The sequence below is a fragment of the Antennarius striatus genome, chromosome 13, assembly GCF_040054535.1.
Source record: "Antennarius striatus isolate MH-2024 chromosome 13, ASM4005453v1, whole genome shotgun sequence".
In the NCBI taxonomy this organism is placed as follows: Eukaryota; Metazoa; Chordata; class Actinopteri; order Lophiiformes; family Antennariidae; genus Antennarius; species Antennarius striatus.
Window position 1 is genome coordinate 2170942 of NC_090788.1, and position 15464 is coordinate 2186405.

At 41.2% G+C, this 15464-nt stretch overlaps 1 protein-coding gene across 5 annotated transcripts in view; it reads left to right on the top strand.

Moving 5' to 3' along the window:
- Positions 1–15328, top strand: part of camkk1a (calcium/calmodulin-dependent protein kinase kinase 1, alpha a) — a 41005-nt gene extending 25677 nt beyond the window's left edge. For 3 of the 5 annotated variants that reach the window (XM_068332007.1, XM_068332005.1, XM_068332006.1), the window contains exons 7-17: positions 279–315; positions 680–701; positions 2110–2198; positions 4300–4499; positions 6607–6660; positions 6935–7008; positions 9507–9594; positions 9708–9836; positions 10089–10192; positions 11475–11522; positions 11809–15328. In XM_068332007.1, coding sequence (XP_068188108.1) covers positions 279–315; positions 680–701; positions 2110–2198; positions 4300–4499; positions 6607–6660; positions 6935–7008; positions 9507–9594; positions 9708–9836; positions 10089–10192; positions 11475–11522; positions 11809–11881 — 918 coding nt within the window. In that variant the 3' untranslated portion in view covers positions 11882–15328. Of the gene's footprint in view, positions 1–278; positions 316–679; positions 702–2109; positions 2199–4299; positions 4500–6606; positions 6661–6934; positions 7009–9506; positions 9595–9707; positions 9837–10088; positions 10197–11474; positions 11523–11808 lie in introns of those variants that run through there. The other 2 variants (XM_068332008.1, XM_068332009.1) reach the window with 2 other exon arrangements.
- The last annotated feature ends 136 nt before the right edge of the window (positions 15329–15464 follow it).

Consider the following 15464-nt stretch of genomic DNA (forward strand, 5'->3'; position numbering starts at 1 on the left):
AATCGCGGCATTAATCGATAACCACGAATAAGATTACTAAGCCTCTAATGGTTTGTACTTTGCATACAATAATGCTTCTTTTATTATTTATAGATTTAATACAAAGGAGAGGAACAGTTTGTCATATAGGAAGAAAAATACACAGTCGACCTTCTGAATTACATTTCCCATGTTAATTATATATATATATACACATTTATATATAAATATATATATATATATATACCTTGAGGTTTTCAACTGGAACATAATCATTTGCATTTCTGTTAACGTTGCAGGTACTGGATGATCCGGCGGAGGACAACCTTCACATGGGTACGCAGACCAGCTTTCATCACATCCACCACCTTCTGTCCGCCATTAGCCAGCGTTCCCGTAACTCCTTTGTAGTTGGGGTCATCCCTCCCTTCCTTCCACCGTCGCCTCGGGGGCTCACACATTACCCAGAAATCTCCCATCAGCGCTGCCGGGTCACAGTTAGGACCGACCATTAGCGTCACTCTTTATGTGCTTAATGTGGCACAATCGGTGGATTCGATGCCGGCGTGAGCGTGTGATTCGATGCTGGGCGTCGCTTCAGCTGTGGTCAAACAAAGCTGAATAAATCATAAATCAACGAATGGTTTGTTCTTACGTTTTTCCCATTTCCTGCCCCCCCCCCCCTCTGCTTTTCTCACAGTGTTTGAGTTGATGCGTAAAGGGTGAGTACAGAACATGTTCCCTTTTGAATAATTGAAATCTCATCCCCTCCACCTCTCTCTTCCGCTCCATCCCCTCCATCCCTTTGGTTTTAAGGCTCACAACCCCGAACTTCAAAAGGATTCTGAACATTCTCACGTTTTTTTTCAGTTCTAATGGCCGTCATGCGAACGTTTCTCACCCCGATGCATGAGCTGTTCTTTCCTTAACAGCACCGAAAATGTGTGAAAAATAAATCGAGAGCTGGTCTGACCTTGTTATGTTTAACGAACAGTAGGATGTGGTCGCTTTTATCATTTGATGTGAGCGTGAAGAACTTATGTTCTCCTTTAAATCGGAAGACAGACTCAATCTTCTTGAGTTTTTTGTTGTGAATTTCTGATGTCTCAAAAATGGAATTCTTCCTCTCTCTTACTGACTCATTATTCCAGGCTCCCTTTTTTTGTCTCTATTTTAAAGTGTATTTTGCACTTTGTAACGCCGCTCGTATTTTCAATCATAGTAAGCTTTGGACTGCCTACACGCTTACCCGTTGTCGTAACTTTGAGTAAAACATTGTTGTCCGGCTGGAGTCAACAAGACGTCAGGAGGCGAACACGAAGATTGTCTGGATTCCAGTTGTACGTTTCAGAATCAATGCTTCCTACACGCCTGTGCGATTCATTCATGCCAAGGGGCGAATTCATCCTCCAGTTCCATTGCAGATGCTGACATTTGAATTTCTATTACATTACATGTGATGTTGTTATACAATATGAATTGTCATTTCACTCTCTAGCCGGAGGACAAAGTCTGATTCCTTGATACGTGTTATTGAACAGCGGAGTGCTTCAGACTACATTCCCTCTCTCTCTCTCTCTATCTTTCTTTCCTCTTGACATTCTAATCACATTTCTCTTACATCAAGTCCTGTTTTCCTTCGTATTCTTGAAATGCCGTTTCATCCAGACTGCACCGCCTCACGAATCGACACTCGCTGCTGGTTTTTAAGTTTCAGTGTTTTGTTTTTTAATTTTCTTAATGCACCAACCATGATCCGTAATGATGTTGTGGATTTTTCTACACTATAATAAATCAAATCTATTGCTCCTTTCCCAAACTTTTAGCATTAACCAAAATACATTTTTTAGTGTTTATTGATGTCTTTGTTTATGAGTAGAGCACCTCCATTTATGAAAGCTCATTCTATATGCTCAAAGCATGTCCTTGTATCTGCTTACACTCACACTGTGGGTTCTAATATTGACATGTTGGGTGGGGCTCTTCTTGTTGTGGGATCTGGATAGACAAACACATCACAGGTCATGGTTTGTGATGTTTGTTCAGGATGTGATTGTCTCCATTAGGAATCCAGTTCTAATAATCAAGCGTGTGATCTGTGGTTGTGTGTTCCTCCTGTCGTGTTTCCAGCCCAGTGATGGAGGTTCCCACAGACAGTCCTCTGTCGGAGGAGCAGGCCAGGTTGTTTTTCAGAGACGTCATCCTGGGCATAGAGTACCGTAAGTTTTCCATGTAGATATGAAGCGAAGGAGAAAGATCATTTGGACCCCATGTGTGATGTGGTTGCATTTTTAATATATTAGAACCACGTTCCTACCCTGTATTTCCATCCCCCTGAGGGGGGTCTGGCTGAGCAGCGTTGAGCCTCGGCACAGTGAAACACATTTTCTCATCCGTGGCCTCGTTTGGTGCGCTAGATCCTTTTCACCTCGTAATCAGGGAACAATGCTGCGTCTCCGAGCTTCATCTTCAAGATGAGGCTGCAGGAATCCATAGTAACAACACTGTTTTTCTACAGATGTATGTATGCAGAGGTAGTTTAGGCTTTTGGTATTTTTACATAAATGTTCTCGGTGCCTGAATGAGTTATATTTTATTCTTGAAGCTCAGCAGGTTTCCTGCTGTAGGGTACGTACTTCACCAGGGCAAATTTACACTAAAAAGCTATTTTATTACCACTTGGCTTATATTTCCAACATACTGTGGATGATTAATAATTAAAGTTAATTTATGTAAAGTTCGTTAAAAAAAAAAAAAAAAGACAGCTCAGAGCTGGTTTTTTTGTTTTGTTTTTTTAATCCCGGAACAGAAATGTTATTAAAATAAACTCAACTTATAAATAAAAAAATACATTTAAAAAAATAAAAATAAAATAAAGTTCATTCAGTATAAGGATTTAATTCCAAACCAATTCTGGTGACTAATCCTGAATAATGTTGAATGAAAAAAATTGTGTCACGTAAAAAAAAAAAAAAATATGTGAAATCATTTTAAGAAGTTTTCAAAACTGACTTTTTTTTTTCTGGGCTTCTATATTTAACATGAAGTAATTCTAGCTAACAGTAGCTGGAACACTAAGTGTTGTTGTTGTTGAGCTTCCTGCTACTGCAGGGGTAGGACATGCTATTGACTGATCTAATAATTAACAAATGTGGAATAAAAATTTGAATTAACGGTAGCAAAATCACAATTATGATAAACTGAATTTTAATGAGCTGTTTCATTACTGCACCTTAATTTGTATATTTTCTCTAGTTAATCTTTTTTTTTTCAATGTTGATTAAAAATGTTGATTTTGCCCCCATAGATTTCCCACATTTTATTTATTGATAACCGTTTTATAATAAACCCCCCAAAAAAACATTCACTGTCTCATGATTTCCTCGGTTGTGATATTTGCCCCATCTGAAGCCAGAAGTAGATATCAGATTTCATTCAATCTGTGTATTTTTAACTTGAATATTATTAGTGCTCATGGTTTTCCCAGTGCTGTTAATAAATCAAGTGCCACATGATTTAATAAGACCCTGTCAGACCCTGGATGCTAATTTTAGGCCCTGTTCATGAGACAAAAAACTTCTTTTTTTTAACCTTTTTGTTGTGTTTTTTGTTCATTTCAGATAAGAATTAAGATAATCTTATCTAGCAGATTCAAAACTTTGTTACAAAATACTTCACAAAAGAAATAGAAACCCATAAAGATATAAAAACGTTCATAAAAACGAGCTTGCGTGAGATAAGAGAGGCTGTCAGCTAATCATATTTTATAATAAGGTAATTAAAAGTGATCATGGACTCAGATGATCTGACTTCTTGGACTTATCGTCCCCCCCGGGGGCCTGACTGTAAAAGCTCTGCCCTTAGTTGCCCCTGGAATAGACGATTCCTCTGCCAGAGGACCTCAGGGTGAGAGCTGGTGGGTATGGGACCAAAAAGGTCAAATATATAGCTGGGAGAGGCGCCAAAAAGTAAAAAGTACCCCTAAAACATAAACATTTATCACTTCTGTGATCCAGTTCTGTGGTGTTCAACAGCATTTTTAGATATAAAGGATTATAATAGAAATGTCGCCCTGTGGGGGTAGAGCCAAAACCAAAATCACTTCCATTCTCAGCTCTGTTGTGTAAACAGGGATTGAGTCTACGCTTCAGTCCCATGAATTTAAATTGATGCTCATGCTAATCATTCTCATTGCCAAAGCCAATATTTGGGAAGCCTTATGCTGCTTATTTGCTGAATATAAATATATTCTCCAAACAATAGTGATGCCATGACTGTAGGGGTAGCAATGAAAACCTCCCCCCTCCGTCTTTTCTGCAGTGCATTATCAGAAAATCGTCCACCGGGACATCAAGCCTTCCAACCTGCTGCTGGGGGACGACGGCCATGTGAAGATAGCCGACTTTGGGGTCAGCAACCAGTTTGAGGGCAACGATGCTTTGCTGTCCAGCACCGCCGGTACTCCCGCCTTCATGGCCCCCGAAACCCTTTCGGACACGCGGAAGAGCTTCAGTGGAAAAGTGAGTCGACTCTTCCTGGATGTTGTTGTCTCTCTCTCTGGTATTCACTTAGTTTGAGCTCCATTACCGGAGGCAAGAAACAGAAAGAGGAATTGGTTTGACTTATTGATTTAGAAAGGGTTCACGTCATTATACTGTTTCTACCTTCACCACTGAGTAATGATCTGTCACAGTCGTAACGGATAACCCTGCAGCGTTACAATCGGATTGAACTCTGCCTGCCTTTACTGTTGATGGAATACCTGTAGCCATTAATTACAGTATGAAGGCTCCATCTAGGCTTGTGAATCAGCACTAGAGCAGACATTAGGATGTGTAAGCTGTCAGCTAATTCACGTTCAACAGAATCGAATGTTAGACCAACTTGTTTTATCATGTTGACAGCAGGTGAATGACAATCACATGTCAGGAATACTGTGGTATTTTATGACACCATGGATTATTAAGGTTATATTTCACATAGAGATACGGGTGGATGAGAACAAGTACATTGCGTTTAATGGCAAATTCCATATTGACATATATAATAATAAAAAAAAAAGTTATATCTATGGATAGGGCTGAAGTAATGGAAAGTATCTGATGCACTGAAAAAAAAAAATTCTGTATTACATTTTTTTTACACTTTTATGAGACGGCATTTAAGTAAGGTGTTTGTAAAAGTTAAAATTCTCATTGTACCACAAACTAATAATGCATTAAAGTTAATAAACCTAACAATTATTGGTATGGTCAAGGTTGTAATATCTTTATCAGAAGTATTTAACTGTCCACCAACTTTTGGAAATATTCCACATTTTGTGTTTTTCCCATTGGAAGAAAAAAAGGGTTGTAATGGCAAAATCCATATAGTCATACAGTCTATAATAATAAAAAACTTTATATCTATGGATAGGGCTGAAGTAATGTAAAAGATCAGATGCATTGAAAGAAAAAAAACATTTCTGTATCTTTTTTTTTTACACTTTTATGAGACGGCATTTTTGTGACCCAACAGGTAAGGTGTATAGCCTTTTTAATCGGTACCCAAGGGTTAAAGTCGTATTTACGACATCCAATCCAGTCGACCTGGCTTTGATATAAAAGCTAGCTTTCATACAAAGTTTAATGTTTGCTTTTTTATTTAATTTCCTAGAATTAAAAAGTAAATGTTGGAAAAATACCTTTGACTTGTATCGTTACGAAAAAGAGGGGAAAATCGACCCAAATTTCATGTGGTTTTTTTCTGCCTTTAACATTTTGGGTCTTGGGTATTTTTTTAATGTACAAACAAAACTAAACTGGTTTCACACCTTGAGTTACTGAAGCAAACTACATTCCTCTTCTGGATAGTTTTTCTATAGTTCAACTTGTTCCTGTTTGAATTAGTTGGTACATTTTCAGAGGAGCTTCTCCAATGCTGCTGTCAAAAATATCTCTCAGTGTTGCTCAGAGGCTACCGGCAACTTTTAAGGAGGAATGTGCTTTTACAGTTTGCTCACTTCACAAACATCTACTCCATTTATTTTTCTGCAATTTGAATTACTTCATAATATCTGATCATTTTCTCACATGTAGAAAAGAAGGATGTTGGAGTGATGTTTCTCCCCTCCAGCGGTTATCGCCGATGATTGAGAAATTAATTAGTTTAAGGAAAGATGCCGTTCAAGAGAAATCTGCATTACTGCCCACTTTTCGTCTCGCTATCTCATCAATATATTTAACATCTGACTCTTCATCATGTGTTCCAGCTCATCAGTCCTACTGAGCTGCATATTGGGCCATCAGAACATGTTCAGCACACAGCATAGCTCTAAAAAATAGTCGTTTTGCATCCACCCAGGGAATAGAAATTGATTTCTAGGTGATTCATCCTGTGAGAGAGAGCCTGTTAGGAAGACCTGATGGATAACTGCGCTCTATCTTATCACTTTCATTCATCTCTAATGTATCTGATGGCAGCTGTCACCAAAAAAAAATAAAAATTACCCTTAAGTTTTTACCCATAAATCAGTGCAGGCAGCCGGCGCTGTTTCACATCACCGTGTTTGTTCCGCTGAAGTGTGTTTCTGAATATCTGTTTGTGTTCATGTCACGTTGAATGTCGCTGTCGGCTGCTTCTAAAAAGGCGCTGGATGTGTGGGCCATGGGAGTTACTCTCTACTGCTTCATCTTTGGAAAGGCAAGTCTGGTTTTGTTTTTTTTTACTCAATAATCAGCATGGTTCACCAGAGGTAGCGCATGGTAGCATTTAAATGACCCATCACTGTGTTTGATGTTTGTTATTTCTCCCGTCCGGTGGCATCGTTTATTTGTATGAATGCTTGAGGCTGTTTATTGCTTTTTTTCTCTCTGGGTTTTTTGGGGTTGTCTGTTGTTGTTTTTTCTTTTAGGATTTACATCCATCACAGCAGTAATTCAATGTACCGTGTGCTCTCCCTCTGCTCTCTCTGCAGTGCCCATTTATTGACGAGTATATACTGGCATTGCACAACAAGATAAGGACCAGGCTTGTGGAGTTCCCAGAAACGTAAGTCCATCTCCTGTGTCTGTCCTTCTCTCCTCTGCTTCATTAAAGCTGACGGCAGCGATGCTCCAGCCACCTCCAGTCCACAGCTGTCGCCTTCTCCTTTACTATTTGCTATCTTCTCATCCGTTGCTTCACACTTTTATTCAGTTACAAATCACACCTAGCAGAGTGGGAATTGCTTGGCGCAGCACCAAGTGTCAGCAGGACACATAAATCCCCGAGCTTCCCCCGTCTTCTCTTTCTAAAGCGTAAAAAAAAAAAAAAAAAAAAAGGGAGAAGACCTCTTGACTAAATGCTGGGTGAACAAGAAACAGGAACCCGAATAAAGGCTGGTAGACTGAGGGAAGCCACTGATGAAGTATAAACACAGCTCATTTGAGGGGGGCTAATGATAGCTGCCGTCCCACTGTGGGCTCCACAGACTGATTTGTGCAGAAATCTCATTTACCAAGAATCACCCTTCTCCTGGGCGGAATATCACGTCACCGATCGGAAGCATCCCGCTGTATAAGTCAATGACGGTTAGCGGCACCGTTTTAGCATCACTGAAAGAGTTTATTAAATGTCGTTATAATCAGTGACAGAGGTCAGAAACAGATAGATACCAATGGTTTTCATGATTGTCTTAACATTTATTTTTTATTCTACCAGTGAAATTCATCCCGTCAAGCATTTGTAATTGTTACCATTGATACAGGAAGTCTCATACATACATAAAAAAATACATATTAACATGTAACATATGAAATATACATATTAACATGGTATACATATTAACATATAGTGTGCATATCAACAATTTCCAGCTACATTTTGTACATTTTGGCTAACATCCATTATTTTTGCAAATTATTGCAAACACCTGTAATTATTTGTTCATTTGTTTGACGTCCTCACCGTTTGTTCTCATTATGTTAATCATTTCAAATGTTTATCCGTAACTTTCAGCGAGGTGCAGGCTGTGACGCGTCATGTTTATAACTTCAAACTATGCACATGACTGGTTTAACGGTCTATGACATAACATTTAATGTTTGGGTATAACTTTAACTGCATAGCCTGTTATTCCATGACTTGTAATGTTTATAACTTTTAGCAATGAAGCTAATAACTTTTAACTACCGGTAATTGTGGCTAGAAAGCCAGTTATTTTCTTCATCAGCAGCCGTCGGAGGGTTTGTGAGTTCGACACGTTGATGCCGTACGCATTTATTCACGGGTCGTCATTGTCATTTATTCTGCCGCCGAGCCGGGCCCACTCAGTGATAGAGGTGACAGGCATTGACAGGTGGGAAAAACCCAACATCTGACGGTATTCTGTGCTATAAATGTCGTCTGGTGTTCGCTGCAAACAAACGCTAATTACAAGAGAGATGAATGTTCTGCTGCTTCTATCTTCCAAAGGTTTTAATTACCTGTATGAATCATTTTATTCAATATTTACAATATTGTCATCTCACCTAATGTATCACAGGATTAAATATTTTCAAAGTCCATCTCTCTTATTTTGATAGTACCCTTATATTTATTATTGAATCATAATAATCTTTATTATCATTGTACATAATCACATTGAAATTCATCTCCAGTCCCCAAAAAAGAATAGAATTATCAATATAATCCTCCATCATGGATGTGGATAGGCGTTGTCTGGTTGACAGAAACCCTTCTGCCACCTTCCTCTCTATCAGATCATATTTCCATCTCTTTTACAACAGTGGGTAACGGCGGCCGTGTTGGAGAAAACAAAAGCGCGGCGAGGGGTTCAGATAGCGGATAACTGAACCCCGTCTGCACCGACCACAATTGGATTTTCACAGATTTGATCAAACGCCAGGCTCATTCCCTGACCGCTGCAGGCTTTTATTCTCTTCTGAGCAAAAGTAGAAATGATTTTAGTGGATCAGTCAATTCAAATAAGGATTTATTTGCTCCCATATATGGGGGTTTTGGAAGTACAGTGTGAAAATATCTGACCTCAGTAGCAGAAGTCATTTATTGATGCGCAGCTAATGAGGTTCATGTGTGCTTGAATAAAAAAACAAACATACATTTTTGCATCTTTTAACAGATTTCTAATTCAAATGAAAGTTGTTAGAGTGCACTGGAGCTGTAGGTCCATGGTTTACATTTATATTTATTTTTAATAAATGTTACTACCAGCATTGAGAATACACGTCGGGGGGTTTGGGAAATACATTCGAGTGTTTTTAATCTTTTGCGAACAGGAAAATGGAGAATGTAAAGGCTTAACGCTATTCTCTTATTTATGTTTTATCCCTGGTGATTGACTGGAAAGCTTTACCTCTTATGGGCTTTAAAAATAATTTATATTGAACGTTGCATGAACTCATATTTAATGTTTGCTTTTTTAATTGCTCACACACTCAGCTGTGAAGTACAGCTGGAAGAAAATCAGATTTAATGATTAACATAATACAGCGTGTGAAATAAAATTCATGAAACTGCTTTTTCTGGTCTCTTTCTGTCTGGTGTAGATCCACCATCAGTGAAGAGTTGAGGACTCTTATTTTGCGGATGCTGGACAAGAACCCCGACACTCGGATCACCATCCCTGAGATCAAGGTAACACAGGATTTAAAGCTTTTTATGTCCGAACTGTGTTTAAAGTACTGACCTTTCATTTGATTTCACCTGCTTGACAAACATTAAAAATGAATCTATGACCTCACGTTCAGATGGACCAATGGGTGACCAAAGGGGGCACCGACCCCTTACCCCTGGAGGAGGAGCACTGCTCTGTGGTGGAGGTGACGGAGGAGGACATCCAGAACTCGGTCAAGTTCGTTCCCAGCCTCTCTGCAGTGGTAAGGTCGCCGGACCGTCCAGCGCCGTTTGGGTCAAACAGAATTTATTCATATGTTCCAGGAGATAAAAGTGCAGTTGAAGGTCCACCGTAATTATAAGGGTTGGTTTAACTAATAATAGTAATTTATAGATTTGTAGAATAATTTGTAGACTCCTGTTTGGGATGTTTAACGTTTTTCCCGTACCGTGACTTTTGAAACGTTCTGTAAATGATGGAAAACCCAAACTGTCGGTGTGGGTTTGTGTTTCAGATCCTGGTGCGAGCCATGCTGAGGAAGCGTTCCTTCAGTAACCCCTTTGAGTGTCCGAGCAGAAAAGAAGAGCGGTCCATGTCGGCACCTGGCAGCCTGCTCATGTAAGTCCATCCATGTCCTGACCCTCCCCCAACCCCCCCCCCCCAATGAACACTCACCACCCCCACCCACGGGGGTAAAGAGATGAACCCACGCCGGCGCTTCCTAACCGTGGAGAACGTTGTAGATTTTCTACTTCTCTCTCCTCTTTCTGCTTCATCAGGTTAACGAACGTTCGCTCCTGCAGCAGCAGCCGCTGCTTTGGGTTGCCATAGCACCATAATTCATTCTTTCATTGTCTGCTGCGGGGCTCACATCTTTCATAAGTGTTTCTTTGTGTGTTGCTTTCAGCTTTCAATGGTAGAAGGAAAATGACACGGCTCGTCTAGCCCCTCAGGCTGACCTTGGGTTTTCTGTGGAAAGCGTTGAGGGAAACACGCAATCATGCAATGATGCAATTTCATCATGTAGAGTAGAGCTGGGGGTGAACGGATCCGTTACTGCACCGTGGTCGCCTTTGGGACAGTAATCTGTGTTAATCACCCAGAGGGTGTGATCATGGAGATGGGTGCAGAAAGCGGGTGAGCCTCTAATCTCCTACGGGGGGGGTTTGATCACATTATTTCTGGTCGATGTGGGACGAGGTTTCCTGTTTGCGCCGCGGTCAGCGGAGCTGCTGAAGGTGTGACTGAAGGGATTTTTGGACGGCGTAAAGGGAGTTTGAAGCAGCGTCTCCCCCTGCTGGACACAGACACTCCAGCTGGGGGTCATGAAACATGAACGTTCAGCTCTCTTCGGCCTCAGGGGGGCCGACTGTGGCCCTCCACGTCGTTTTATGTGACCAGCGAGAGCATAAAAGGTCAGAGTGTCTCAAAATAAATAGGTCAGAAGTGTGCTTTGACCAAAAACTACATTTCCCATAATGCAGTAATTCAGAAACGTGAACAAAGTTAACGTCCTAACTTGTGTCTGATGTTATTTTTCTTTATTGATTGATAGTTTGATCCTTGATTGATGGAGTTCTGTGGGTTTAATAACCTAACAAAAGGATTAATGTTAGAACAGAAACAAACACATTTTTCTGTCTAACTGTAACGTTTGGAACCTGAATAAGTCATACATTCAGAGTCTTCCAGACACCCCCCTTTAAATAGTTAGAAAATATTGATTTCTCTTTTTTTATTCACTTTATATTTGGATGTCGGCTCCGACGCTGATGCTTCACCTAACGTGTTGATGCTGAGGAGGCGAGGCGTGGCGTGCCGGAAGGGGGCGGGCCGGGGGGGCGGAGTCGGTTTCCCTCTCACCTGTGCCTTCTCCATTTTTTCTCCCACTTTGCTGCAGGGATTCGTGGCCCTTCCGGCCCTCTTTAAAACTCCACCCCTCCCTCAGGTAACAGCCGATCCCGGTCTGACGCTGTCTGTCTCACATCTACCGGCTGCCGCTCCCATCATCACCTTAGACTGTTCGCCTCTCGCTTCGCACCCCCTCCTCCCCCCAAATCACGAAGCGTGACCCCAGCTGTGGACTCACTGCTGCTGCTGCCATTTAGCGCTCTGCCTCATCGATGAAGTATTTCCTTGTCGTGTTGTCCAGGGTGACAGTGGAACGTTGGGCGTGTTTTACGCTGACTCCGCCCCCCCACCCCCCCTTCTTCTTGTGTGATGTCTCCTTTCAGAAAGAGCAGCACCTGCGACGGGCCCAGAGAAGGAGAGCTGGAGGACCTCCACGAGGACGAGCCCTCTTCTTGAGTCTTAACGGAGCGGAGTCGACACGCTGGGGGGGCGACACGCTTGGGGGGGGGGGGGCGACTCGTCTACAAACACCGAAGAGATTCGAGGCTTTAAATCGTTTTAGCAAAGTGTAAATATCCAGGCTTGGACTCGCTTTTATTTGTGCTTCCTGTGGGCCTCAGAGTCTCCCTCTTAGTCCGGTTTTCCCTGTTTTCCTCTTCCACTACGGAGTCTCTCGGCTGCGGGGGTTCCGTATTAGCTATAGCTCTATCCATCAGCCGCCGCCGCCAGCGCTGAACCAGCACCAGGTGGAGCGCTGCTGCTGAATTCAACATTAACGGTTCAAATTATGGTCATGTGACGTCAGTGGCTTCGTGTGCAGCGGGGTGATAGCGGTCCACTTCCTGCGCTGCCTTCACTGTCCTCAGACCGGATGGGAATGGCACCGCCTCTCTGAGAGAGGACAGCGATTTTGTCGTGCTTGAACGCGTCTAAATGTGACTTTTCCCGCCCTGGGGTGTGAAATTATTTGTCATTTCATGCTTCTTTGCCTATTCTGTTGTGTGCAGTCTGTTTTGCGTTCTCTTTCTTTGTTCAACGGGAGGTAGTCGTGACAGGAATCAAATCTTTTTTTAATGGGTGAACAGAACAGAAGATGGTCGTCGACTCATTTTCAACGCTTTTACTGTCATTAACTCAACAATCGTGGAACGACCGCCGTAAAGGTTTGATAGTTTAAAGGTCGAACCTAAATTAGCTGTTCTACAGAATGTACTCGTACGAAACGGTCACGTCTAAGGGACTGTCAATAAATTATTATGTCATAGGCAAAAAGAAAGAAGTTATTTATCTCAAATGTCATTTTCTTTTATTCTATTAATAATAAACTTATATATTGATATAATGGATATAAAGATATATTTAAAAAAATCACTATTATATTTCAGTCTTGTGTTTACATTTCTCATACAAATAATGATATTTATAAAATATTGATTACATTTAGTGCAATATGAAGTTTGAATCAGATTACACTGCACTAAATGTTTAATGCTTTGCCTTTCTCAGAATAACCTTCATTGATTTTTTTTTGTTTGTTTATTGATGATATTTGGATATATTATGGGATGATGTTAAAGAAGAGCTTGGTCTAAATAAAATATCACTTTGTGCCATTTTAAAAAAGAAATTTAAGATTTAACATAATTATAATTAAATCCTTATGCCAATAACTTCTGTACCTAGATGTTACAGACCTGGATATATAGAAAGTTTCTGTAATAAACAAGGGCTCTGAAAATACAGATTAAATACAAATCTACATAAATTTGCATGCTAATCCTCTGACATCACAAATGACGTCACAGAAAAACAGAAAACACAGTTTTGCAGCCAGGAGCTGTCGTTGATGTGGCTTCTCCAGTTCTGCCCCAGGCTGATAGCGATGTTGGCGTGCAGGGGAACATGCAGGTTGGCCAGGAAAGTAGAAGGTCGGTGTTAAGATTGAGATCCAGCGTGACAGGAAGTAGTTTTCTGCCATGCACTCCAGGATTACCCACTTTCTGATTGGTTAGAAAAGAAAACTCCCGTCACTGGAGAACCGTTCTAAACTGATGGGAGCTCCAAAACGTTTCTGTTTGTGTTGTTGTGTCTAATTGAAGCTTTCGTACAGTGTAGAATTATGGGTTGGGGTTTCCATGAAGGGCTTTTTGAACCAAAAAAAAAAAAAAGATGATGTGTAATAATTTATTCACACTCTTTTAAGAGTTTTTTTTAAGCGGCTTTGCACTTTACTTTTGCATCCATTCATGCCAGAGTTGTAATAATAATACTGCTGTCGTCTTAAACCATCGATCCGCGATCAGCTTGTTTACCGATCGCCGATAGGGTGGCTCATCTCCCGTCTGCTCTGCTGATCGAAGAAAAAAAAAACTATTTCTATTGAAATATTGACACTTTTCCACCTGCGGATATGCTTTAAGGTTCCTGCGGTTGTGTAACACAAGTGGTCCATTTAACTGTACAGTACCTGATGGAGGAAACAAGCTGTGGTTCGCCTGTAAAAGACCATATTTACTGTGTATGCTGTGCTCTTACCGTCTCCTGTGCTTCGGATCTAAACGCAGATCAGCGGGCATGTTGAAGCTCTGCTACCTGCTCTTTGAAAGTTTTGACAGATGTCGTGTCGACATGCTTTTTCATCGTTGCTGCTTCAAAAAAAAACAAATTGTTTCTGAATGAATGTTTTTTTTTTGCTGCACATGTCCATAAAATACAGTGAATGTTGTGTAAAATGTTTTAAGAGACTTCTAGACTTTTACTGTGGAAAACGATGCGTCGTGTTAAACGCTAGAAACAACACGGCAGCACCGGGAATCAGAACGCAGGAGCAGCTCGGAATGGGTTTGTAGCTGCGTTTGGAGATGGACGGTTCCTCCTCTTCTGTTGATCCGGATCACATCCCTGTCACCTGAAGCGATTCCAGTCGTGGCTGCTGGGAGTTAAAACACTGGAACGCTTCTCCTCTGGGACGAGAGGCTGCGGAGAACTGAGTCAAACTGTGAAGGACTTTGGCGAGGTTTTCTTTTGTGATGCGTTCACACCGGCCTTCTCATCTTCTAAACCCGTTCAGTTGTTTATCGCAGATCAGAATACGCTGATTCTTTTTGCACTGATTTGGAGAACGGGTTCCCCATGACAGTTTAGCGTGGATCCAGTTAAAGATGCAGATGCAGGGGGTTGGGGGGGGGGGTTTTCTTCTTTTTGCGACATTTTCAACATTTTCTTTAAGTTCTCAGGGAATTCTGATGGAAAAAACAGGACATTGATATCCAAAAATCAGCCTCCTACTGATTTTAACGTCAGGCTGGTGCAAACCCAGTGACCTTGAGCTGCAGGTCAACTGGTTTTGCTCTGGATTGAATTGAATTAAAGGCCTTGGTTTGCGAATCATCACCAGTCACCACGGTTATTACATTTCAGACTATTTGCAAGGTGGTAACCACTCTGAACAAGTACACACTTGCAAGTAGACTTAAATGGCATCAGATTCAATTGGACAATTAACCCTCGAAGGTACCCGTAACACTTGGGGTAACCCATCATGATTCACTCCTGAAGGGATTTTAAATGCTACTGGATGAAGCACAGGTTCGTTCATCCTTCATGCTTTCTGGCTCAGGGTTGGCACAAATCAATAGAGGTGATAAACTCCTTCATGACTCCACACAGAAGAGGGGGGGGTGGTGGTGGGGGGGTGGTGGTGATCGGGCCGGTGCTGCCGCCGTCGTGAAGGTGCCTGCCGTCTCCCGTGTCTGTTTTCGTGTCGTCTCGTGCGTTTTCTATGAATGTACTCACTCGTCTGTCATGTTAAAACGATTTCAAAAAGAGAAGCATGGCACATTCTTAACCCAGTGACAGTTGTAAATATGTACCAATATATATAAAGAAGCTATTTTTTGCATGCTTTTTGTACAATTAGACACAATAAAAGTGAAAATATGAACCCTTTTCCACCTTGTATTTCTTTTACTCCCATTGAAAGGCAAAATAAATCATATTACTGTACATGTGTTATTGAGTTCATCTGTGGATTCTTTTA